Below are 27,726 nucleotides of genomic sequence, written 5' to 3'. Positions count from 1 at the left end.
CACATGTATTAGCAGGAATGGGTAGTGATCTGTATGTCTGAAGAGTCTTGATATCCTGTCAGACACATCTTTAATTTTTGCTCCTGGAAGACAGCACATTTCTCTTGAGGTTATGTCTGGTCTGTACAGGATGGAGACGTGCGAGTATAAGAGACGTGTACAGGATGGAGACGTGCGAGTATAAGAGACGTGTACAGGATGGAGACGTGCGAGTATAAGAGACGTGTACAGGACGGAGACGTGCGAGTATAAGAGAAGTGTACAGGACAGAGACGTGCGAGTATAAGAGACGTGTACAGGATGGAGACGTGCGAGTATAAGAGACGTGTACAGGATGGAGACGTGCGAGTATAAGAGACGTGTACAGGATGGAGACGTGCGAGTATAAGAGACGTGTACAGGACGGAGAAGTGCGGGTATAAGAGACGTGTACAGGATGGAGACGTGCGAGTATAAGAGACGTGTACAGGATGGAGACGTGCGAGTATAAGAGACGTGTACAGGACGGAGACGTGCGAGTATAAGAGATGTGTACAGGACGGAGACGTGCGAGTATATGAGATGTGTACAGTATGGAGACGTGCGAGTATAAGAGACGTGTACAGGACGGAGACATGCGAGTATAAGAGACGTGTACAGGACGGAGACGTGCGAGTATAAGAGGCGTATGCAGGACGAAGACGTGCGAGTATAAGAGACGTGTACAGGACGGAGACGTGCGAGTATAAGAGATGTGTACAGGAGGGAGACTTGCGAGTATAAGAGACGTGTACAGGACGGAGACGTGCGAGTATAAGAGACGTGTACAGGACGGAGACGTGCGAGTATAAGAGGCGTATACAGGACGAAGACGTGCGAGTATAAGAGACGTGTACAGGACGGAGACGTGCGAGTATAAGAGATGTGTACAGGAGGGAGACTTGCGAGTATAAGAGACATGTACAGGACGGAGACGTGCGAGTATAAGAGATGTGTACAGGATGGAGACGTGCGCATATAAGAGACGTATACAGGACGGAGACGTGCGAGTATAAGAGACGTATACAGGACGGAGACGTGCGAGTATAAGAGACGTGTACAGGACGGAGATGTGCGAGTATAAGAGACAAGTACAGGACGGAGAAGTGCGAGTATAAGAGACGTGTACAGGACAGAGACGTGCGAGTATAAGAGACTGTACAGGACGGAAACGTGCGAGTATAAGAGACTGTACAGGACGGAGACGTGCGAGTATTAGAGACGTGTACAAGATATACATATACGCTACCAAAACGCAGGCGTCCAGCCAGGCCTGTATTATATTTCAAACTTGGCCCGTGATGGCAGAGAATAATAATAATTGGGCTATCGTGAAGCTGACAGTGACCGTACGGACTGCGTAAAGACACGGATTCCAGGCTTTGGAGCCCAGAGGTTTGACACCATACTCTCACTGGTCGCTTGCTGATATCCACGTAGCGAGTAGTCTGGATCGCGTGCTTGCGATTCCGGACGAAATACTGACAGCGTGACGGCATGGTGAGATATCGCGTGATCTCCACGGTGTCTTCCCTGTGGGTGATCCCTGTCATGTGACGTCTCAACTAATGTCAGATTATCTTTTTCTTACATCACTTCCGTGTCATAAGGTTGTATGAAAGGTCATCTCCCGCCATTATTAATATTTCACTTTTATATATGGAGTCTGATCAGGGACCGGGAGGAGCAGCGTCACATGGAGGCACATTGGGGACATTGATTTAATGATATGTGAAACCTGCAGTATAGAAGTGACACAAGAGACCGGGTCTTCTGATGAAAGACGTGGCCATGTATAATCCTGCTCTGTGCCATGTACAACAGATCAGGGGGCGCAGATAAACCCCTCACATTGGTGGCCCCACATGTATCATAGACAGGCACAATAATCCCTGTAGATGTATGGCAGCCATGAGACTGTAAAGAGAAGCATCTCCTTTTTCAGATACATTTACAACAGCTGTATACCACATCTCAATATAAAAAGAAAGATAAAGAAAAATGACCCAAAGTAGTAAACATGTTCAGTATCAAATCGTCCATGATCCTCACATAGCTCCCGCACTCTGTGACGATCTATCTGGGATGACGGGTTTTATCTCCCCTGGGAAGAAACTCTCCTCCACTGTACCGGGCTCTCCCTCACCGGAAGATGGCGGAATCTATAGCGCCATAACTGTTACATCATGTTATTACTACAACGTATACATTATAGCCATATGTGATAATATTTAGTCTTCCACAGCTATAAGACAATGTGGTCCTGATTGACTTTTAGTGGTCAATTTTAAGCAGTTTCTATAATATCATTAGGATGCTGAATTTACAATCATGGGTCCTAAATTCTTAAAATGAATATAGTTACCTCATACAATCAGTTCCCAGAAGAGCTCATTGCTCTGGTTATAAACCTCTGAAAATCCATGTCTTAGGCTTTTAACCCGTGTTGTTGCTCACAGACACGTCCTGTATTTGTTTCATGACCATTCATACTTGCACATTAGATACCCGCAAGTTCATCTACAGCAGGTACCATCACCTTTCTGTGCAGTGACGGGCGGCCGTGGGTCGCGTAACCTTCTCCTGTCATTGGAGGCACAGTCCCTCTCCCCGCCGACTTCTCTGCTCAGCTGAGCTCTCGCAGAAGTATTGGCCTGTAAACCATTGGTTTTCATGTAAAGCGTTAAAATTCAGATTGTTTAAGGTAAATTCTATACAGAAAACATTATAAAGCCCAGTGCTACTAACTCCGTGTTACACATTTATGGCGCACATCCCATTCATATTAAATATCATATTAAAGAATGGCTGCCTGTCAGTCAGTTTACACGATGGCGTCAGATCAGAAGTAATGGCAGGCGATGTTTAGAACGAGCCAAAGAATTAAAATGAAGATTAAATGAGAGGCACTGTCCAGGAATTGTCGTAGAGGAGGAACTTTCTAAAGTTTATCATTTTAGACAAAGGAACATCTTAGTGAAACGTCGCAAAACACGAACCCCTAAAAACAATGATGCATTTCATTTTAAATTTGGTCCAATGGACAGAGCAATTATGTCAGCCATGGAAAAGAAGTGGTGTTTACTGGAGAGGGCTAATGAAGTAAATGAGGCAATGGAGAGAAGACCGTAAATTGGTATAAAATGTCTGATAGTTGGGTAAGTAAAATCATCTCCATTGCCAATTTTAAATGTGGACCTTGTTCTTGTAGTATTTTCTCACTATTAATCCTGTTCATATGCACTTTATTATGCACTTACATATTATATTCTTATTCTTACAGATTGGATAATAATGATTTAACGGACATTTCCTGCATCCACTTGGCATCAGTAATAAGGAAAAACAGGTCCCTGAAGATACTAAAGCTGTCTAACAACCGGCTGTCTGGTCCTCACTTCAGTGACCTGATGGAAGCTCTGTCCAGTCCAGTCTGCAGGATAGAGAAATTACTGTAAGTATAAGAGACGTGTACAGGACAGAGACGTACGAGTATAAGAGACGTGTACAGGATGGAGAAGTGCGAGTATAAGAGACGTGTACAGGATGGAGACGTGCGAGTATAAGACACGTGTACAGGATGGAGACGTGCGAGTATAAGAGAGGTGTACAGGATGGAGATGTGCGAGTATAAGAGACGTGTACAGGACTGAGACGTGCGGGTATAAGAGACGTGTACAGGACGGAGACGTGCGAGTATAAGAGACGTGTACAGGACGGAGACGTGCGAGTATAAGAGACGTGTACAGGACGGAGACGTGCCAGTATAAGAGACGTGTACAGGACAGAGATATGTGAGTATAAGAGACGTGTACAGGACAGAGATGTGAGTATAAGAGACGTGTACAGGATGGAGACGTACGAGTATAAGAGATGTGTACAGGATGGAGACGTGCGAGTATAAGAGACGTGTACAGGACGGAGAAGTGCGGGTATAAGAGACGTGTACAGGATGGAGACGTACGAGTATAAGAGACGTGTACAGGACGGAGAAGTGCGAGTATAAGACACGTGTACAGGATGGAGACGTGCGAGTATAAGAGAGGTGTACAGGATGGAGACGTGCGAGTATAAGAGACGTGTACAGGATGGAGACGTGCGAGTATAAGAGACGTGTACAGGACGGAGACGTGCGAGTATAAGAGACGTGTACAGGATGGAGACGTACGAGTATAAGAGACGTGTACAGGACGGAGAAGTGCGAGTATAAGACACGTGTACAGGATGGAGACGTGCGAGTATAAGAGAGGTGTACAGGATGGAGACGTGCGAGTATAAGAGACGTGTACAGGATGGAGACGTGCGAGTATAAGAGACGTGTACAGGACGGAGACGTGCGAGTATAAGAGACGTGTACAGGACGGAGAAGTGCGAGTATAAGAGATGTGTACAGGATGGAGACGTGCGAGTATAAGAGACGTGTACAGGATGGAGACGTGCGAGTATAAGAGACATGTACAGGACGGAGAAGTGCGAGTATAAGAGATGTGTACAGGACGGAGACGTGCGAGTATAAGAGATGTGTACAGGACGGAGACGTGCGAGTATAAGAGACGTGTACAGGACGGAGACGTGCGAGTATAAGAGACGTGTACAGGATGGAGACGTGCGGGTATAAGAGACGTGTACAGGATGGAGACGTGCGAGTATAAGAGACGTGTACAGAACAGAGACGTGCGAGTATAAGAGACGTGTACAGAACAGAGACGTGCGAGTATAAGAGACGTGTACAGGATGGAGACATGCGAGTATAAGAGACGTGTACAGGATGGAGACGTGCGGGTATAAGAGACGTGTACAGGATGGAGACGTGCGAGTATAAGAGACGTGTACAGAACAGAGACGTGCGAGTATAAGAGACGTGTACAGAACAGAGACGTGCGAGTATAAGAGACGTGTACAGGATGGAGACATGCGAGTATAACAGACGTGTACAGGATGGAGACGTGCGAGTATAAGAGACGTGTACAGGATGGAGACGTGCGAGTATAAGAGACGTGTACAGGATGGAGACGTGCGAGTATAAGAGACGTGTACAGGATGGAGACGTGCGAGTATAAGAGACGTGTACAGGATGGAGACATGCGAGTATAAGAGACGTGTACAGGACGGAGAAGTGCGAGTATAAGAGACGTGTACAGGACGGTGACGTGCGAGTATAAGAGACGTGTACAGGACGGTGACGTGCGAGTATAAGAGACGTGTACAGGATGTAGACGTGCGAGTATAAGACACGTGTACAGGATGGAGACGTGCGAGTATAAGAGAGGTGTACAGGATGGAGACGTGCGAGTATAAGAGACGTGTACAGGATGGAGACGTGCGAGTATAAGAGACGTGTACAGGACGGAGACGTGCGAGTATAAGAGACGTGTACAGGACGGAGAAGTGCGAGTATAAGAGATGTGTACAGGATGGAGACGTGCGAGTATAAGAGACGTGTACAGGATGGAGACGTGCGAGTATAAGAGACATGTACAGGACGGAGAAGTGCGAGAATAAGAGATGTGTACAGGATGGAGACGTGCGAGTATAAGAGACGTGTACAGGATGGAGACGTGCGAGTATAAGAGACATGTACAGGACGGAGAAGTGCGAGTATAAGAGATGTGTACAGGACGGAGACGTGCGAGTATAAGAGATGTGTACAGGACGGAGACGTGCGAGTATAAGAGACGTGTACAGGAAGGAGACGTGCGAGTATAAGAGACGTGTACAGGATGGAGACGTGCGGGTATAAGAGACGTGTACAGGATGGAGACGTGCGAGTATAAGAGATGTGTACAGAACAGAGACGTGCGAGTATAAGAGACGTGTACAGAACAGAGACGTGCGAGTATAAGAGACGTGTACAGGATGGAGACATGCGAGTATAAGAGACGTGTACAGGATGGAGACGTGCGGGTATAAGAGACGTGTACAGGATGGAGACGTGCGAGTATAAGAGACGTGTACAGAACAGAGACGTGCGAGTATAAGAGACGTGTACAGAACAGAGACGTGCGAGTATAAGAGACGTGTACAGGATGGAGACATGCGAGTATAAGAGACGTGTACAGGATGGAGACGTGCGAGTATAAGAGACGTGTACAGGATGGAGACGTGCGAGTATAAGAGACGTGTACAGGATGGAGACGTGCGAGTATAAGAGACATGTACAGGATGGAGACGTGCGAGTATAAGAGACGTGTACAGGATGGAGACATGTGAGTATAAGAGACGTGTACAGGACGGAGAAGTGCGAGTATAAGAGACGTGTACAGGACGGTGACGTGCGAGTATAAGAGACGTGTACAGGATGTAGACGTGCGAGTATAAGAGACATGTACAGGACGGAGACGTGCGAGTATAAGAGACGTGTACAGGAGGGAGACGTGCGAGTATAAGAGACGTGTACAGGATGGAGACGTGCGGGTATAAGAGACGTGTACAGGATGGAGACGTGCGAGTATAAGAGACGTGTACAGGATGGAGAAGTGTGAGTATAAGAGACGTGTACAGGATGGAGACGTGCGAGTATAAGAGCCGTGTACAGGATGTAGACGTGCGAGTATAAGAGACGTGTACAGGACGGAGACGTGCGAGTATAAGAGACGTGTACAGGACGGAGAAGTGCGAGTATAAGACACGTGTACAGGATGGAGACGTGCGAGTATAAGAGAGGTGTACAGGATGGAGATGTGCGAGTATAAGAGACGTGTACAGGACTGAGACGTGCGGGTATAAGAGACGTGTGCAGGACGGAGACGTGCGAGTATAAGAGACGTGTACAGGATGGAGACGTGCGAGAATAAGAGACGTGTACAGGACTGAGACGTGCGGGTATAAGAGACGTGTACAGGACGGAGACGTGCGAGTATAAGAGACGTGTACAGGATGGAGACGTACGAGTATAAGAGACGTGTACAGGACGGAGAAGTGCGAGTATAAGACACGTGTACAGGATGGAGACGTGCGAGTATAAGAGAGGTGTACAGGATGGAGACGTGCGAGTATAAGAGACGTGTACAGGATGGAGACGTGCGAGTATAAGAGACGTGTACAGGACGGAGACGTGCGAGTATAAGAGACGTGTACAGGACGGAGAAGTGCGAGTATAAGAGATGTGTACAGGATGGAGACGTGCGAGTATAAGAGAGGTGTACAGGATGGAGACGTGCGAGTATAAGAGACATGTACAGGACGGAGAAGTGCGAGTATAAGGGATGTGTACAGGACGGAGACGTGCGAGTATAAGAGATGTGTACAGGACGGAGACGTGCGAGTATAAGAGACGTGTACAGGACGGAGACGTGCGAGTATAAGAGACGTGTACAGGATGGAGACGTGCGGGTATAAGAGACGTGTACAGGATGGAGACGTGCGAGTATAAGAGACGTGTACAGAACAGAGACGTGCGAGTATAAGAGACGTGTACAGAACAGAGACGTGCGAGTATAAGAGACGTGTACAGGATGGAGACATGCGAGTATAAGAGACGTGTACAGGATGGAGACTTGCGGGTATAAGAGACGTGTACAGGATGGAGACGTGCGAGTATAAGAGACGTGTACAGAACAGAGACGTGCGAGTATAAGAGACGTGTACAGAACAGAGACGTGCGAGTATAAGAGACGTGTACAGGATGGAGACATGCGAGTATAAGAGACGTGTACAGGATGGAGACGTGCGAGTATAAGAGACGTGTACAGGATGGAGACGTGCGAGTATAAGAGACGTGTACAGGACAGAGACGTACGAGTATAAGAGACGTGTACAGGACGGAGAAGTGCGAGTATAAGACACGTGTACAGGATGGAGACGTGCGAGTATAAGAGACGTGTACAGGACGGAGAAGTGCGAGTATAAGACACGTGTACAGGATGGAGACGTGCGGGTATAAGAGACGTGTACAGGATGGAGACGTGCGAGTATAAGAGACGTGTACAGGATGGAGACGTGCGAGTATAAGAGACGTGTACAGGATGGAGACGTGCGAGTATAAGAGACGTGTACAGGACTGAGACGTGCGGGTATAAGAGACGTGTACAGGACGGAGACGTGCGAGTATAAGAGACGTGTACAGGATGGAGACGTACGAGTATAAGAGACGTGTACAGGACGGAGAAGTGCGAGTATAAGACACGTGTACAGGATGGAGACGTGCGAGTATAAGAGAGGTGTACAGGATGGAGACGTGCGAGTATAAGAGACGTGTACAGGATGGAGACGTGCGAGTATAAGAGACGTGTACAGGACGGAGACGTGCGAGTATAAGAGACGTGTACAGGACGGAGAAGTGCGAGTATAAGAGATGTGTACAGGATGGAGACGTGCGAGTATAAGAGACGTGTACAGGATGGAGACGTGCGAGTATAAGAGACATGTACAGGACGGAGAAGTGCGAGTATAAGAGATGTGTACAGGACGGAGACGTGCGAGTATAAGAGATGTGTACAGGACGGAGACGTGCGAGTATAAGAGACGTGTACAGGATGGAGACGTGCGGGTATAAGAGACGTGTACAGGATGAAGACGTGCGAGTATAAGAGACGTGTACAGAACAGAGACGTGCGAGTATAAAAGACGTGTACAGAACAGAGACGTGCGAGTATAAGAGATGTGTACAGGATGGAGACATGCGAGTATAAGAGACGTGTACAGGATGGAGACGTGCGGGTATAAGAGACGTGTACAGGATGGAGACGTGCGAGTATAAGAGACATGTACAGGACGGAGACGTGCGAGTATAAGAGACGTGTACAGGAGGGAGACGTGCGAGTATAAGAGACGTGTACAGGATGGAGACGTGCGGGTATAAGAGACGTGTACAGGATGGAGACGTGCGAGTATAAGAGACGTGTACAGGATGGAGAAGTGTGAGTATAAGAGACGTGTACAGGATGGAGACGTGCGAGTATAAGAGCCGTGTACAGGATGTAGATGTGCGAGTATAAGAGACGTGTACAGGACGGAGACGTGCGAGTATAAGAGACGTGTACAGGACGGAGAAGTGCGAGTATAAGACACGTGTACAGGATGGAGACGTGCGAGTATAAGAGACGTGTACAGGACTGAGACGTGCGGGTATAAGAGACGTGTACAGGACGGAGACGTGCGAGTATAAGAGACGTGTACAGGATGGAGACGTACGAGTATAAGAGACGTGTACAGGACTGAGACGTGCGGGTATAAGAGACGTGTACAGGACGGAGACGTGCGAGTATAAGAGACGTGTACAGGATGGAGACGTGCGAGTATAAGAGACGTGTACAGGACTGAGACGTGCGGGTATAAGAGACGTGTACAGGACGGAGACGTGCGAGTATAAGAGACGTGTACAGGATGGAGACGTACGAGTATAAGAGACGTGTACAGGACGGAGAAGTGCGAGTATAAGACACGTGTACAGGATGGAGACGTGCGAGTATAAGAGAGGTGTACAGGATGGAGACGTGCGAGTATAAGAGACGTGTACAGGATGGAGACGTGCGAGTATAAGAGACGTGTACAGGACGGAGACGTGCGAGTATAAGAGACGTGTACAGGACGGAGAAGTGCGAGTATAAGAGATGTGTACAGGATGGAGACGTGCGAGTATAAGAGAGGTGTACAGGATGGAGACGTGCGAGTATAAGAGACATGTACAGGACGGAGAAGTGCGAGTATAAGGGATGTGTACAGGACGGAGACGTGCGAGTATAAGAGATGTGTACAGGACGGAGACGTGCGAGTATAAGAGACGTGTACAGGACGGAGACGTGCGAGTATAAGAGACGTGTACAGGATGGAGACGTGCGGGTATAAGAGACGTGTACAGGATGGAGACGTGCGAGTATAAGAGACGTGTACAGAACAGAGACGTGCGAGTATAAGAGACGTGTACAGAACAGAGACGTGCGAGTATAAGAGACGTGTACAGGATGGAGACATGCGAGTATAAGAGACGTGTACAGGATGGAGACGTGCGGGTATAAGAGACGTGTACAGGATGGAGACGTGCGAGTATAAGAGACGTGTACAGAACAGAGACGTGCGAGTATAAGAGACGTGTACAGAACAGAGACGTGCGAGTATAAGAGACGTGTACAGGATGGAGACATGCGAGTATAAGAGACGTGTACAGGATGGAGACGTGCGAGTATAAGAGACGTGTACAGGATGGAGACGTGCGAGTATAAGAGACGTGTACAGGACAGAGACGTACGAGTATAAGAGACGTGTACAGGACGGAGAAGTGCGAGTATAAGACACGTGTACAGGATGGAGACATGCGAGTATAAGAGACGTGTACAGGACGGAGAAGTGCGAGTATAAGACACGTGTACAGGATGGAGACGTGCGGGTATAAGAGACGTGTACAGGATGGAGACGTGCGAGTATAAGAGACGTGTACAGGATGGAGACGTGCGAGTATAAGAGACGTGTACAGGATGGAGACGTGCGAGTATAAGAGACGTGTACAGGACTGAGACGTGCGGGTATAAGAGACGTGTACAGGACGGAGACGTGCGAGTATAAGAGACGTGTACAGGATGGAGACGTACGAGTATAAGAGACGTGTACAGGACGGAGAAGTGCGAGTATAAGACACGTGTACAGGATGGAGACGTGCGAGTATAAGAGAGGTGTACAGGATGGAGACGTGCGAGTATAAGAGACGTGTACAGGATGGAGACGTGCGAGTATAAGAGACGTGTACAGGACGGAGACGTGCGAGTATAAGAGACGTGTACAGGACGGAGAAGTGCGAGTATAAGAGATGTGTACAGGATGGAGACGTGCGAGTATAAGAGACGTGTACAGGATGGAGACGTGCGAGTATAAGAGACATGTACAGGACGGAGAAGTGCGAGTATAAGAGATGTGTACAGGACGGAGACGTGCGAGTATAAGAGATGTGTACAGGACGGAGACGTGCGAGTATAAGAGACGTGTACAGGATGGAGACGTGCGGGTATAAGAGACGTGTACAGGATGAAGACGTGCGAGTATAAGAGACGTGTACAGAACAGAGACGTGCGAGTATAAGAGACGTGTACAGAACAGAGACGTGCGAGTATAAGAGATGTGTACAGGATGGAGACATGCGAGTATAAGAGACGTGTACAGGATGGAGACGTGCGGGTATAAGAGACGTGTACAGGATGGAGACGTGCGAGTATAAGAGACGTGTACAGAACAGAGACGTGCGAGTATAAGAGACGTGTACAGAACAGAGACGTGCGAGTATAAGAGACGTGTACAGGATGGAGACATGCGAGTATAAGAGACGTGTACAGGATGGAGACGTGCGAGTATAAGAGACGTGTACAGGATGGAGACGTGCGAGTATAAGAGACGTGTACAGGATGGAGACGTGCGAGTATAAGAGACGTGTACAGGATGGAGACGTGCGAGTATAAGAGACGTGTACAGGATGGAGACATGCGAGTATAAGAGACGTGTACAGAACAGAGACGTGCGAGTATAAGAGACGTGTACAGAACAGAGACGTGCGAGTATAAGAGACGTGTACAGGATGGAGACATGCGAGTATAAGAGACGTGTACAGGATGGAGACGTGCGGGTATAAGAGACGTGTACAGGATGGAGACGTGCGAGTATAAGAGACGTGTACAGAACAGAGACGTGCGAGTATAAGAGACGTGTACAGAACAGAGACGTGCGAGTATAAGAGACGTGTACAGGATGGAGACATGCGAGTATAAGAGACGTGTACAGGATGGAGACGTGCGAGTATAAGAGACATGTACAGGATGGAGATATGCGAGTATAAGAGACGTGTACAGGACGGAGAAGTGCGAGTATAAGAGACGTGTACAGGACGGTGACGTGCGAGTATAAGAGACGTGTACAGGATGTAGACGTGCGAGTATAAGAGACATGTACAGGACGGCGACGTGCGAGTATAAGAGACGTGTACAGGAGGGAGACGTGCGAGTATAAGAGACGTGTACAGGATGGAGACGTGCGGGTATAAGAGACGTGTACAGGATGGAGACGTGCGAGTATAAGAGACGTGTACAGGATGGAGACGTGCGAGTATAAGAGATGTGTACAGGATGGAGACATGCGAGTATAAGAGACATGTACAGGACGGAGACGTGCGAGTATAAGAGACATGTACAGGATGGAGACATGCGAGTATAAGAGACGTGTACAGGATGGAGACGTGCGGGTATAAGAGACGTGTACAGGATGGAGACGTGCGAGTATAAGAGACGTGTACAGAACAGAGACGTGCGAGTATAAGAGACGTGTACAGAACAGAGACGTGCGAGTATAAGAGACGTGTACAGGATGGAGACATGCGAGTATAAGAGACGTGTACAGGATGGAGACGTGCGAGTATAAGAGACGTGTACAGGATGGAGACGTGCGAGTATAAGAGACGTGTACAGGATGGAGACGTGCGAGTATAAGAGACGTGTACAGGATGGAGACATGCGAGTATAAGAGACGTGTACAGAACAGAGACGTGCGAGTATAAGAGACGTGTACAGAACAGAGACGTGCGAGTATAAGAGACGTGTACAGGATGGAGACATGCGAGTATAAGAGACGTGTACAGGATGGAGACGTGCGGGTATAAGAGACGTGTACAGGATGGAGACGTGCGAGTATAAGAGACGTGTACAGAACAGAGACGTGCGAGTATAAGAGATGTGTACAGAACAGAGACGTGCGAGTATAAGAGACGTGTACAGGATGGAGACATGCGAGTATAAGAGACGTGTACAGGATGGAGACGTGCGAGTATAAGAGACGTGTACAGGATGGAGACATGCGAGTATAAGAGACGTGTACAGGACGGAGAAGTGCGAGTATAAGAGACGTGTACAGGACGGTGACGTGCGAGTATAAGAGACGTGTACAGGATGTAGACGTGCGAGTATAAGAGACATGTACAGGACGGAGACGTGCGAGTATAAGAGACGTGTACAGGAGGGAGACGTGCGAGTATAAGAGACGTGTACAGGATGGAGACGTGCGGGTATAAGAGACGTGTACAGGATGGAGACGTGCGAGTATAAGAGACGTGTACAGGATGGAGACGTGCGAGTATAAGAGTTGTGTACAGGATGGAGACATGCGAGTATAAGAGACATGTACAGGACGGAGACGTGCGAGTATAAGAGACATGTACAGGATGGAGACATGCGAGTATAAGAGACGTGTACAGGATGGAGACGTGCGGGTATAAGAGACGTGTACAGGATGGAGACGTGCGAGTATAAGAGACGTGTACAGAACAGAGACGTGCGAGTATAAGAGACGTGTACAGAACAGAGACGTGCGAGTATAAGAGACGTGTACAGGATGGAGACATGCGAGTATAAGAGACGTGTACAGGATGGAGACGTGCGAGTATAAGAGACGTGTACAGGATGGAGACGTGCGAGTATAAGAGACGTGTACAGGATGGAGACGTGCGAGTATAAGAGACGTGTACAGGATGGAGACATGCGAGTATAAGAGACGTGTACAGAACAGAGACGTGCGAGTATAAGAGACGTGTACAGAACAGAGACGTGCGAGTATAAGAGACGTGTACAGGATGGAGACATGCGAGTATAAGAGACGTGTACAGGATGGAGACGTGCGAGTATAAGAGACGTGTACAGAACAGAGACGTGCGAGTATAAGAGACGTGTACAGAACAGAGACGTGCGAGTATAAGAGACGTGTACAGGATGGAGACATGCGAGTATAAGAGACGTGTACAGGATGGAGACGTGCGAGTATAAGAGACGTGTACAGGATGGAGACATGCGAGTATAAGAGACGTGTACAGGACGGAGAAGTGCGAGTATAAGAGACGTGTACAGGACGGTGACGTGCGAGTATAAGAGACGTGTACAGGATGTAGACGTGCGAGTATAAGAGACATGTACAGGACGGAGACGTGCGAGTATAAGAGACGTGTACAGGAGGGAGACGTGCGAGTATAAGAGACGTGTACAGGATGGAGACGTGCGGGTATAAGAGACGTGTACAGGATGGAGACGTGCGAGTATAAGAGACGTGTACAGGATGGAGACGTGCGAGTATAAGAGATGTGTACAGGATGGAGACATGCGAGTATAAGAGACATGTACAGGACGGAGACGTGCGAGTATAAGAGACATGTACAGGATGGAGACGTGCGAGTATAAGAGACGTGTACAGGATGGAGACGTGCGAGTATAAGAGACGTGTACAGGACGGAGACGTGCGAGTATAAGAGACGTGTACAGGACAGAGACGTGCGAGTATAAGAGACATGTACAGGAAGGAGGCGTGCGAGTATAAGAGACGTGTACAGGACAGAGATGTGCGAGTATAAGAGACGTGTACAGGATGGAGACGTGCGAGTATAAGAGACGTGTACAGGATGGAGACGTGCGAGTATAAGAGCCGTGTACAGGATGGAGACGTGTGAGTATAAGAGACGTGTACAGGATGGAGACGTGCGAGTATAAGAGACGTGTACAGGACGGAGACGTACGAGTATAAGAGACGTGTACAGGACGGAGACATGCGAGTATAAGAGACGTGTACAGGACGGAGACGTGCGAGTATAAGAGATGTGTACAGGACGGAGACGTACGAGTATAAGAGACGTGTACAGGACGGAGACGTGCGAGTATAAGAGATGTGTACAGGACGGAGACATGCGAGTATAAGAGACGTGTACAGGACGGAGACATGCGAGTATAAGAGGCGTGTACAGGACGGAGACGTGCGAGTATAAGAGATGTGTACAGGACGGAGACATGCGAGTATAAGAGACGTGTACAGGACGGAGACGTGCGAGTATAAGAGACGTGTACAGGACGGAGACGTGTGAGTATAAGAGACGTGTACAGGATGGAGACGTGCGAGTATAAGAGACGTGTACAGGACAGAGACGTGCGGGTATAAGAGACGTGTACAGGACGGAGACGTGCGAGTATAAGAGACGTGTACAGGACAGAGATGTGCGAGTATAAGAGACGTGTACAGGATGGAGATGTGCGAGTATAAGAGACGTGTACAGGACGGAGACGTGCGAGTATAAGAGATGTGTACAGGACGGAGATGTGCGAGTATAAGAGACGTGTACAGGACAGAGACGTGCGAGTATAAGAGACATGTACAGGAAGGAGGCGTGCGAGTATAAGAGACGTGTACAGGATGGAGATGTGCGAGTATAAGAGACGTGTACAGGACAGAGACGTGCGAGTATAAGAGACATGTACAGGAAGGAGGCGTGCGAGTATAAGAGACGTGTACAGGACAGAGACGTGCGAGTATAAGAGACGTGTACAGGATGGAGACGTGCGAGTATAAGAGATGTGTACAGGACGGAGACGTGCGGGTATAAGAGACGTGTACAGGATGGAGACGTGCGAGTATTAGAGACGTGTACAGGACGGAGATGTGCGAGTATAAGAGATGTGTACAGGATGGAGACGTGCGAGTATAAGAGACGTGTACAGGACAGAGATATGCGAGTATAAGAGACGTGTACAGGACAAAGACGTGCGAGTATAAGAGACGTGTACAAGATGGAGACATGTTAGTATAAGAGACGTGTACAGGATGGAGACGTGTGAGTATAAGAGACGTGTACAGAAGGGAGACGTGCGAGTATAAGAGACGTGTACAGGACGGAGACGTGCGAGTATAAGAGACGTGTACAGGATGGAGACGTGCGAGTATAAGACACGTGTACAGGATGGAGACGTGCGAGTATAAGAGACGTGTACAGGATGGAGACGTGCGAGTTTAAGAGACGTGTACAGGATGGAGACGTGCGAGTATAAGAGACGTGTACAGGATGGAGACGTGCGAGTTTAAGAGACGTGTACAGGATGGAGACGTGCGAGTATAAGAGACGTGTACAGGACGGAGATGTGCGAGTATAAGAGACGTGTACAGGACGGAGACGTGCGAGTATAAGAGACGTGTACAGGATGGAGACGTGCGAGTTTAAGAGACGTGTACAGGATGGAGACGTGTGAGTATAAGAGACGTGTACAGGACGGAGACGTGCGAGTATAAGAGACGTGTACAGGATGGAGACGTGCGAGTATAAGAGACGTGTACAGGATGGAGACGTGCGAGTATAAGAGACGTGTACAGGACGGAGACGTGCGAGTATAAGAGACGTGTACAGGACGGAGCATGTAAACCTCAGCATGTAAAAATGTAATCTAAAATTTGGCCAATTCATGCATACCCAGCAGCCACGGCAAGGCAACCTTCATTACTGTAAACCTATTCTAATTTGATTCCTCTCCTGACCTGATAGCCTACATAAATATGGGAATATAGGATCCTGCTGTAATTAAAACTGCCACAGGCTGATGGGTGGAGTCCTCAGTCAGAGAGCACTGGTGTGTACAGGTGCATACTAAGAGTAGCCATCTCCATACATAACCAACAGTTTTTTGCTTGGAAATGATGGTCATTGTTTTGATATTTATACATACAGTAGGCTCTCTGACTGAGCACTCCACCCATCAGACCATACTTATTCGCTGTATGGTGAAGAAAAACATTCAGTAATTACAAAGGTTAATGAATTTTTTTTTTAAATCCAATGACTGATTCTTATGTTTTCTTGTGCCCTGATTTTTAAAAAAAAACACTTTTATTGTTAACTATTAGTGATGAGCGAGCATGCTCGCTACTGCTCAGTGCTCGCCCCAGCATCTCACTGCTCGAGATGCTCGGCGCTCCCCGAGTATTTCCGGGGTTGATTGGCGGGTGCTCGGGTTTCCTCCCTGCATGTTTGCCGCTCTTTACAGAGCCAATGAACATGCAGGGATTGCCTGCCACTCACTGTAATGCCGTAGCCATGTTGGTTGTGGCATTACAGTGATTGGCTGGCCGCAGCATCATCAGATCTATATCAGACCTGGCGCCGCCATGCTCGTTATAGTCACTCTGGAATCAGACAGTGTAGGGAGAGATGCTGCTGAGCTAGGGAGAGATTTGCTTGTTTCTAGTTAGTGTAGGTATACCAGACTATATTAGAGACACATATCCATCTCAACTAACAGTCCTTCTGAGGACTAATCCATCTGTAGAGATAACAAGCAGGCAGTGTATTTAGCAGACTGCAGTGCACATAGCAAGATGGTCCATTCCAGTCTGCTGCTGGTGCTTTTACAGATATTTGTAGAAATAGCCCCAGGTATCAGGGGCCAGGAATATTTTTTTTTTAATCTTAATCCTGATTATTTGCTTAGAAAGCAATCCAGAGAACACAGTTTTTCTGCACCATTTGCTTGTTGGCACTGCAGAATACAGCCAGTTCCTTTCCATGTTACAGTGCTAAAAATCCAGCTATTTAAAACTGTGGTTTGTCCGTCACAAGGATCACATATAATTGCTCTGAAAATATTCCCATTTCTGGCTTCCATTAAAATATGTTGCAGTGTGTCAGTGAAGTTATTGACGTGAGGTCGGCGCTGTTAAAAATAATTACCTATAGGCCAGCTATTTAAAACTTTGGTTTGTCCGTCACACGGATCACATATATTTGCTCTGAAAATACTGCCATTTCTGGCCTCCATTGAAATTTTGTTGCAGTGTGTCAGTGAACTTATTGACATGAGGTCGGCGCTGTTAAATAGAATTACCTACAGGCCAGCTATTTAAAACTGTTGTTTGTCCATCACAGGGATCACAGGATTCGCTCCGAATTCAGCCATTTGTAGTGAGCGTGGATGATATTTTCCTCCATTTAAAATGGGCAAGGCACGTGGCAAGGGACAGGGAACTGGACGTGATGGTGATGGTGCATGCAGAGGCCGAGGCCGTGGGCAAGCTGAAATTGTGCCACAACAAACCCCCACATCTTCTCGCTCGACCTTCCTGTCCCAATTAATAGGGTGCAGAACACCACTATTGAACACAGAGCAGTGTGAAAAGGTTATGGGTTGGATAGCAGATAATGCTTCTAGTCACTTAGCCACCACCACCACCCTGTCTTCCACACGGTCAAGTCTCATTGGCCTGAGTCTGGACCGCATATTCCTCACTGTGAACCTCCTTACTCCCACCATGCCGAGTGCCCAGAGACAACTGATCCCACACATGGACACTCCGAAGAGCTGTTCACTTTTCCATTTATAGATTCGGGCCTCTCGCCTGGTCCACTTGAAGCGGGGCAAGAGGAGATAGCATCTAGTGATTCCCAAATATTTGAGCAGCCATATTAAGGGGACGGTGGGAAAGTGTCACAAGAGGTGGACGATGATGAGACACAATTGTCAGAAAGTCAGGAGGAGGACCAGGGTGCGGAAGTGGAAGACGATGTGGATGATATAGTAACTAACCCAACCTGGCAGGAGGACATGCTGAGCGAGGACAGCAGCACACAGGGGGGGGGGAGACAGAGCACCCAAACAGGCAGGAAGAAGCAGTGTGGTGGCTGCAGACAGAAGGCGGGCAACCGCTCCCTGTAACACCAACCCGACGGAAGTTGCCAGTACAACTGTTAGGTCTTCCAGAGTCTGGTTGTTTTTTAAAGACTCTGCCGATAACACCCAAAAAGGCCATTTGCACCACCTGGCAGGCCAGCATCAGCAGGGCTAGCAAAACTATCAGCCTGACCTCCACAAGCATGATCAGGCACATGGCAGCAAAGCACCCGACTTTGTGGGCCGAATCCCAGGGTCCAGGAACAGCGTCTGCGGGTGACACCACTGCTTCTTCCGCTGTTGTGCGTGCAAGCCAATCCCCTGTCCATAGTGCATGCGAAGATGCCTCCTGCCCTGAACCTGTCGTTGCACATTCTCAATTAGCACCATCAGCAAGCACGTCCTTGTCCCAGCGCAGCGTTTAGTTGTCCATACCCCAGTCCTTGGAACGCAAGCGCAAATACGCAGCCAACACTCCACACTACTAAATTCCCACATTTCGCTACTGCTTGCGCTCGAAATATTACCTTTTAGGCTCATGGAGGCGGAAGCTTTCTGCCGCCTAATGGCGGCGGCCATCCCTCGGTACTCAATCCCCAGCCGCCACTATTTCTCCCGGTGTGCTGTCCACGCATTACACAAGCATATGTCCCACAACATTAGCCGTGCCCTCAACAATGCAGTTACAGGGAAAGTCCACCTAACCACGGACACGTGGACAAGTGCTTGTGGGCAGGGACAGTACATGTCGCTGATGGCACACTGGGTTAACATAGTGGAAGCCGGGACCCAGTTGGACCTTGGACGGAATCCATCCTCCTGACGCCGAGGATTGCGGGCTCTAGGTAAATCAGGGTTGCCCCTACAGTCTACAGCGCCTGCACCTCATCCTCCTCAGCCTTCTCCTCCTCTTCAGCCTCCATCTCCGAAATGACCACATCAGTCACAAGCTGGAAGCACTGCAGCACTGCCTCAGCCAAGCGGCAACAGGCTATGCTGAAGCTAATATGCTTAGGTGACAAACCGCACAATGCTGAAGAGTTGTGGACAGCTCTGAAAGAGCAGGCAGATCTGTGGCTGACACTGCTGAACCTACAGCCAGGCATGGTCGTGTGTGATAATGGCCGGAACCTGGTGGCGGCTCTGAGGCGAGGTGAGCTCACACACGTACCATGCCTGGCCCATGTGCTTAACCTTGTGGTTCAGTGGTTTCTCAAAGCCTACCCGGAGCTGCCGGATCTGCTTGTCAAAGAACGCCACCTGTGTGCCCATTTTAGAAAGTCAGCTACAGCTTCCACCGCCCTTGCCGTGCTTCAGCAGCGTTTGCAGCTTCCTGCTCACCGACTGAGGTTTGATGTCCCCACGCATTGGAACGCTACACTGCAGATGTTGGGAAGGATTTGTGAGCAGAAGATGGCAGTTGTTGAGTACCAGCATCAACAAGGCCATCGGTATTCAGTTCAGACTCCACACATAAGACCTCAGGAGTGGACATGGATGTCAGACATCTGTACCATCCTCCAAAACTTTGAGAACTCCACCAAGATGGTGAGCAGCGGTGATGCCATAATTAGTGCCACCATCCCGCTTCTCTGTCTTCTGAAACGCTCTCTGCTCACAATCAAAGAGGATGCACTGCAGGCGGAGCACGATGAGATGGAGCAAGGGTGATTACAGACTGCCCAGCCTCATCTCATCCCAATGTGGATTGGGTGACAATGAGGAGGAGGAATAACAGGAGCTAGTTTCATGTGCTATAAACGGTACTACTTGTACAACTGTCATACCGTCTGTTCAACATGGATGGCCTGAGGAGAGGGAGGAGGAGGAGAGCATGGTCAGTCGTCCTCTTGGTGAGGACACGGAAGTCTTGCCTGTTAGCAGTCTGGCACGCATGGCTGAGTTTATGTTACGCTGCCTGACCCTCGCGTTCTCAAAATTTTGGGTGACAGTCATTACTGGTTGGTGGCACTTCTAGACCCACCCTACAAGGAGAACTTTATATCTCTTATTCCTGAGGCGGACAGGTCTACAAAAATGGGGCAGTACCAGAAGGTCCTTGTTGCGGAACTATTAAAAAAATTCCTATCTGAAAATGCTGGCGGCAGAGGTCACAGTTCGTTGGACAACCAAGGGGTACAGCCGATAGAGGCACAACTCCAATCCAGCAGAGGCAGGGGAACACTGTCAAAGTTCTGGGAGAATTTTCTCAGCCCCTCCCATCGCACAGGCCCTGAGGCTTCGGGGTACTCTCACAAGAAGTGCAAAGTTTGAGAAGATGCTGAGGGAGTACCTTGCCGACCGTACCAACGTCCTCCGTGATTCCTCTGTGCCTTATAATTATTGGGTATCCAAGCTGGACACGTGGAATGAGCTGGCTCTCTACGCCTTGGAGGTCCTGGCCTGCCCTGCCGCCAGTGTTTTATCAGAGCGGGTTTTTAGTGCCGCTGGTGGAATTATAACTGATAAGCGCATCCGCCTGTCAACTGAAAATGCTGACAGACTGACTCTTATAAAAATTAACAAGGGCTGGATTGGACCAAACTTCTCAACACCACCGAATGATTGCAGCGTAACAAACTCAAATCCAGTATCTTTTTTAGGGAGGTGTATTCCCATGCACCTTTTCACTCCCACACATGGGTATACGCTTCCTGATTTTGGCTATTTGCTCTTGTCCTCCTCCTTCTCCTCATCGTCCACCACCATATCACCAGGGTGACTGTGGTCCGTGATGCAACACCCACATAATTTTTTTAAAGGGTGTTTATGATGCCCGTAAAAATTTTTTTTTAGAAAGTATGTTCATGTATACCCCCCAGGGGTAAATTTTTGTCAGCCCATACACTTAGTGCATGGGCATTACAAGTATAGGAGACCCGCTCCTTTCTAATGGGAACATTTTTTTTATGAGGCCCTCCTCCACATCTATTCCAAGGTGCATTGGAGTGCCTCCCAATTTTTGGAAGCCCTTGCATTCACTGCATAGGCCAATAGTATGGGAGACCCACTTCCTAATAATGGGAACATTTTTTCATGAGGCCCTCTGACCTCCACGTCTCTTCCAAGGGGCATTGGAGTGCCTCCAAATTTTTGGCAACCCTTGGATTCACTGCATAGGCAAACACAATGGGAGACCCACTTCCTAATAATGGGAACATTGTTTTCAGGAGGCCTTTTGACCCCCACGTCTCTTCCAAGGGGCATTGGAGTGCCTCCAAATTTTTGGCAACCTTTGCATTCACTGCATAGGCAAACACAATGGGAGACCCACTTCCTAATAATGGGAATATTTTTTTTCAGGAGGCCCTCTTCTACGTCTCTTCCAAGGGGTATTGGAGTAGGTCCAAATTTTTAGCAGCCCTTGCATTCACTGCATAGGCAAACAGTTTGGGAGACCCACTTCCTAATTATGGGAACATTGTTTTCAGGAGGCCCTCCTCTAAGTCTCTTCAATGTGTTATTGGGGTGCGTCCAAATTTTGGGCAGCCCTGACACTCACTGCATATGCAATAACAGTATAGGAGACCCCCTCTTTAGTAATGGGAACAACAAAGCATAGTCGGCTGATGGCTCTCTAACAATATTGAGGGCCGTCTGCTGGCCCTTTAAGAATAGTAAAGGCCGCCTGATGGCCCTATAAAAAAAGGCTTTGTGACTTTCAGAGTCCATCTTTCATAAATGAAACAGGATGTGTCTGATCATGTCTCACATGCCACATGGCCAGATAAGGTTGTAAAATATTAAAATGACATTTTCCAGTGAATGCATTTGTCACGGATGATAGCAATGCAAAAGTGCAAAAACGCATCAAAAACGCTAAGTGTGAACATAGCCCAAGGTGTGGAGGAGTATTTTTGGTTTTGGTTATTTATTTTGCCTTATATACAAGTCATTACCCTGGAAAGGATGTTTCTTAACATATTTCCCAGGAAAATCCATTTTGGTTTAGTTTTTGATTGTTTCATTGTGAGTCCGTGAAAGTGGCGTAATACCTCTGACCACGTTGTTCACAGCAGTGAATGCTGTTCCCATGTCATTTGAGCACTGTTCCCATCGATTTGGGCAATTTTTAGGCCTCTGCAGACCGCCGGGGGGATCCGCCTGAAAAATGCTCGAGTTTACCATAGACTTACATTGGGCTTGTTGCTCGGGTCGAGCACCCAAGCATTCCAATTTGCTCGACCCAATCATCGAGCACCCGAGCATTTTAGTGCTCGCCCATCACTATTAACTATCACACATGGATTTTGCACAAAACGCACTTAAAATTACATACAAGCAAGATGAACAAGAAAAATCTTTATTGTAGCCAAAAATGTACACAGTATTATATCTAAAAATGTATTGACCAATCATTCTGCAACATTATTGGAAATTAATTATTGTGCCTTTTCATTTTCTCTTCAAAGTTTCTCTTGATTCCTTTTCTCATATAGAAGGCTGCGGATCTTCTCTGTGAGGCTTCCAGCAGTCGTCCCCCATCTTGTTCACATTCCATCTACCTTGGTATCATCATTCCATCTCCTTGATATCCTGATCAAATCTTTCTCCTAGCTCTTCGCTAACAGCACCAATATTTTCAGGAAAGTAGTCCAAATGGGAATGTTAATAATTTAACTTCAAATTCATCAGACGACCTAAGGATTTGAAACCTTTCAGCATGTTCTCCATGATGGACTTAAATTTTGGATCTTTGTTGTTACCTACAAATTTCTTCATGACTTCTTTTAAAGAATCTCAAGCCCTTTTCTCAACAGCTTTCATTTTTGTTTTGAACACGTCATCCTTCATGAGACATCTAATATCCGGACCCACAAAAATGCCTTTCTTCAGTTTTGCTTTGAACAGTCCCTGAAACTTGGTACACAGGGGATGCTCACTACTAGAACAACCCCTTCTTGATCTAAATGTTTGGCCCCGATAAAATAAAAAAGCTTATACTCACCTCCAGTGCCTGTGCCTTTTCAGGGGTGTCGGCACTCGCGGTCCTGGGGCACCCATGCAGTTGTTGTGACACGTGAGCCAGGCGCCCAATCAGCGCTGGCGTCAATTCTGTGAAATTGAACATAAAGAGGAAGTCAGGGCTGCAGCTGATCGCTGACTTCCTCTTCATGTCCAATTTCGTACGAACCTGGGGACAGTGATGCCAGCTCTGATTGGGCGCCTGGCTCATGTGTCAGAACAACTACACAGGATCCGCTGGAACGGCGCCGGCACAGGAGGAGAGTATAAGCTTTTTTATTTTATTGGGGCCAAGCGTGGGGTAAGACAAGGAGTTGTCCAAGTAGTGGAAAACTTCTTTAAGGGTCTCTCCTTCTTTCGGTAGAGCTTTCACAAACTACTAGATCAGTCCAAGCTAAATGTTCAGTGGTAGCAGGAAAACTTTAGTGGGATCAACTAAACTTTCCACAACTATGTTCTTGAGTCCAGGTTACAAAGATGTTCTCGTTTGCCAACGTTTTTGACTGTAGTGATGATGAATCCTATCCCATTCACACAAAAATCATGAGTACTTCGTGTATCCTTCTTGCTGCCCAAGGAGGAAAGAGAGAACTTTGAGATCACCATATATTGACCATCCTTGATGCTCGTAGTTAAGTTTCTTGAGAATAAAGTCTAAATTCTCATAGCTTTCCTTCAAGTGCACAGAATGCCCTACAGGCACTGAAGCATACTTGCTGCCATTGTGCAGTAGCACAGCTTTCAGATTTTTTTTGGATGAATCAATAAAGAGTCTCCACTCGCTCACATTGTACTCAATGTGACATTTTTCCATCAGCCTAGGAACATCACTGCAATATTCTACAGCACCATCTTGAGAAAAGTATGGAAGGAATTCCTTTTCTCTGCTTCTGTACCTTGAAAAAAAGGTACCAGGATCTAGCAGGTTCTATTCCTTTAGTTTCCAGTCTAAAGGTTCTGTAGAATGTTTAGGAAGGTCCAAGTCCCTGACTAAATCATTTCATTCAAGCTGTAAAAACAGCTGTGGCTCATTGGGACTAGCATGAAAGTCTTCATCAGAATCCTGCTCTTGATGTTCTGAATCTTCTGAATCAGGTGTATTTTCAAGTTTCTCCGGAGGCGAAGGGATAGTAATTTCTGGACACAGGTACAGGACGGATCACTGATGGGAGGTCCGGGTATATAAATTCCTTTCTATTTTTAAGGTTGAATCTCTCCATTCAAAAGTAGCAGTCATCACTTTGATTTTGCGGTTCCCTCCAGATCATAGGCACGCCAAAACGAAAGCTCTTTCTTCCCTTTAGACCACTGTCTTAGTTCTTCTACACAAACAGAACACCCTACATGTGGAGTCCACGACTTGTCCTGATCACCTAGTTTTACACCAGCGTACGCATAGTACAGTTTTCTAACAAAGTGCGTAATGTTCCTTCGTTGTTTCTTCACTACAAAACAACCGCAAATGTAGCAAAGGTTGTCAGGTGAATTACGACACCCCCTTGTAGCCATATCAATCACGTTGTTGGAAACAGAAGCTTCATGCATCACAACCACTAAATACTGACAGGAAAAGTGGAAAGCAGCGCACCACCACACTCTGATCAACTCTGTCTAAAAGAAAATCTGCCTTTGCTCCCCATAGCAACCAATCACAGCCCTGCTTTCAGTTCTTATGCTGCTGAGGTAAAATGAAAGCTGTGCTCTGATTGGTTGCTATGGACACCACCACACTGTTATGAACTGTGACTAAAGAAAAAAATCTGTCTTTACTGCCCATAACAACCAATCACAGCGCAGATTTCATTTCTTATACTGCTGAGGTAAAATGAAAGATATGATTGGATGCTATGGACACCACCACACTCTTTGGAAGTTGGTTAAGAAAATGTTCTCTGCCTACAGCAGCCAATCACAGTACAGCACTCATTAATTTCTAACCAATCTAATGACACCAAAATCATCCACCAAAGGTCATGCAAAGGGGTCAAAGTGGATGCAAGAAAAAGCCCATTGAGTCAGTGTTTGTGAGAAAACTGTACGTGATGGAATTTTTTTGATATTTTTACTGCGTTCCGCGATCGACAGGATATAAGAATCACCTCTTACTTTGAAAACAATTTTACACTTGCAGAATTGTGTTATCTTTGGGATGGAGCTAAAGAAATGACAGATCTTTAATTCTCTGAACGATCAGCAGATACAGATTATGCCATGCACGATAATTATACAAAAATATCAGACATGCCTGATCCATCTTTTGGATGACTATGAATGTTTGCTTCCCAAAAGTCAATCACTCGCTACTGAAATAACTGAATGATGAACTTTTGATTTGGTCAAAATCATCCATTTGGTACAACCTTGGTGTGATGTTTCTGTAGGTCTTTTATAGGCCATGCAGTTCTCCTTTGGGAGATTAAATATACAACTAGCCTCATCAGAATGGATGAAGACAGGAACTCTAGTGCCAGCTATTGGATGCAGCAAACGCAATAGGGCCTTGCCATATTACTTAAGATAAGAAGCCAAGGCAGAAAGTTAATTTGCAGACATGGGTTTTGGGGTGTTTGCCTCTCATCAGTGCAAAGCCGGAGAACTAATTTGGCTGAATGAGAACCCCCTGACAGGTTACGGTACATTCCATGTGCTGCAATAATCACTGATTTATGACATGCCATAAAGTGAGGACCTTACTCAGTGATTCTGCATTTCTAGAACATGAATTTGGTGTCAGTGGACACATCTTATAGCTGCCATCATTCCTGACATCCACCACACACTAGACGCGGCTTCTAGTGATGGATTTTACTAATAGCCAGAGACATTTTCACTCCACATTATCAATCTATAGATTGTACTAAGTCTCTGTTGACGTGTCATCCACATTTCATCTTCTTATTCTTGCAGATTGGATAATAATGAACTATCAGACACTGCTTGCATCCATTTGGCATCTGGAGTATGGAATAACCGGTCCCTAAAGAAACTTGACCTGTCTAATAACCGTCTGTCTGGTCCTCACTTCAGTGATTTGATAGAAGCTCTGTCCAGTCCAGAATGCAGGATAGAAGAATTACAGTGAGTATAAGAGACATGTACAGGACAGAGACGTGTGAGTATAAGAGACGTGTACAGGATGGAGACGTGTGAGTATAAGAGACGTGTACAGGATGGAGATGTGCGAGTATAAGAGACGTGTACAGGACGGAGACGTCTGAGTATAAGAGATGTGTACAGGAGGGAGAAGTGCGAGTATAAGAGACGTGTACAGGACGGAGACGTGTGAGTATAAGAGACGTGTACAGGATGGAGACGTGCGAGTATAAGAGACGTGTACAGGAACGGAGACGTGCGAGTATAAGAGACGTGTACAGGATGGAGACGTGCGAGTATAAGAGACGTGAACAGGATGGAGACGTGTGAGTATAAGAGACGTGTACAGGAACGGAGACGTGCGAGTATAAGAGACGTGTACAGGATGGAGACATGCGAGTATAAGAGACGTGAACAGGATGGAGACGTGCGAGTGTAAGAGACGTGTACAGGACGGAGACGTGCGAGTATAAGAGACGTGTACAGGACGGAGACGTGCGAGTATAAGAGACGTGTACAGGATGGAGACGTGCGAGTATAAGAGACGTGTACAGGATGGAGATGAGCGAGTATAAGAGATGTGTACAGGACAGAGACGTGTGAATATAAGAGACGTGTACAGGATGGAGACGTGCGAGTATAAGAGACGTGTACAGGATGGAGATGAGCGAGTATAAGAGATGTGTACAGGACGGAGACGTGCGAGTATAAGAGACGTGTACAGGATGGAGACGTGCGAGTATAAGAGACGTGTACAGGACGGAGACGTGCGAGTATAAGAGATGTGTACAGGACGGAGACGTGTGAGTATAAGAGACGTGTACAGGACGGAGACGTGCGACTATAAGAGACGTGTACAGGATGGAGACGTGCGAGTATAAGAGACGTGTACAGGACGGAGACGTGCGAGTATAAGAGATGTGTACAGGACGGAGACGTGTGAGTATAAGAGACGTGTACAGGACGGAGATGTGTGAGTATAAGAGACATGTGAGTATAAGAGACATGTACAGGATGGAGACGTGCGAGTATAAGAGATGTGTACAGGACGGAGACGTGTGAGTATAAGAGATGTGTACAGGATGGAGACGTGTGAGTATAAGAGACATGTGAGTATAAGAGACATGTACAGGATGGAGACGTGCGAGTATAAGAGACGTGTACAGGACGGAGACGTGCGAGTATAAGACACGTGTACAGGATGGAGTCGTGCGAGTATAAGAGACGAGTACAGGATGGAGACGTGCGAGTATAAGAGACGTGTACAGGAACG

General features: G+C 47.3%; 1 protein-coding gene across 6 annotated transcripts in view; it reads left to right on the top strand.

The window, feature by feature from the left end:
• The window catches only part of LOC141153994 (NACHT, LRR and PYD domains-containing protein 3-like), a 250,139-nt gene that overhangs the window by 170,978 nt on the left and 51,435 nt on the right, over positions 1-27,726 (top strand). For all 6 annotated transcript variants that reach the window (XM_073639358.1, XM_073639359.1, XM_073639355.1 and 3 more), the window contains 2 exons: positions 3,302-3,472; positions 26,268-26,438. In XM_073639358.1, the coding sequence (XP_073495459.1) occupies positions 3,302-3,472; positions 26,268-26,438 (342 nt within the window). The remainder of the gene's footprint in view (positions 1-3,301; positions 3,473-26,267; positions 26,439-27,726) is intronic.

This window comes from Phyllobates terribilis, unplaced genomic scaffold, assembly GCF_046119375.1.
Source record: "Phyllobates terribilis strain yellow unplaced genomic scaffold, ASM4611937v1 Scaffold_7__3_contigs__length_470593459, whole genome shotgun sequence".
Taxonomy (NCBI): Eukaryota; Metazoa; Chordata; class Amphibia; order Anura; family Dendrobatidae; genus Phyllobates; species Phyllobates terribilis.
The sequence above is the reverse complement of the archived record's forward strand: the minus strand, read 5'-3'. Positions and strand labels throughout refer to the sequence as shown.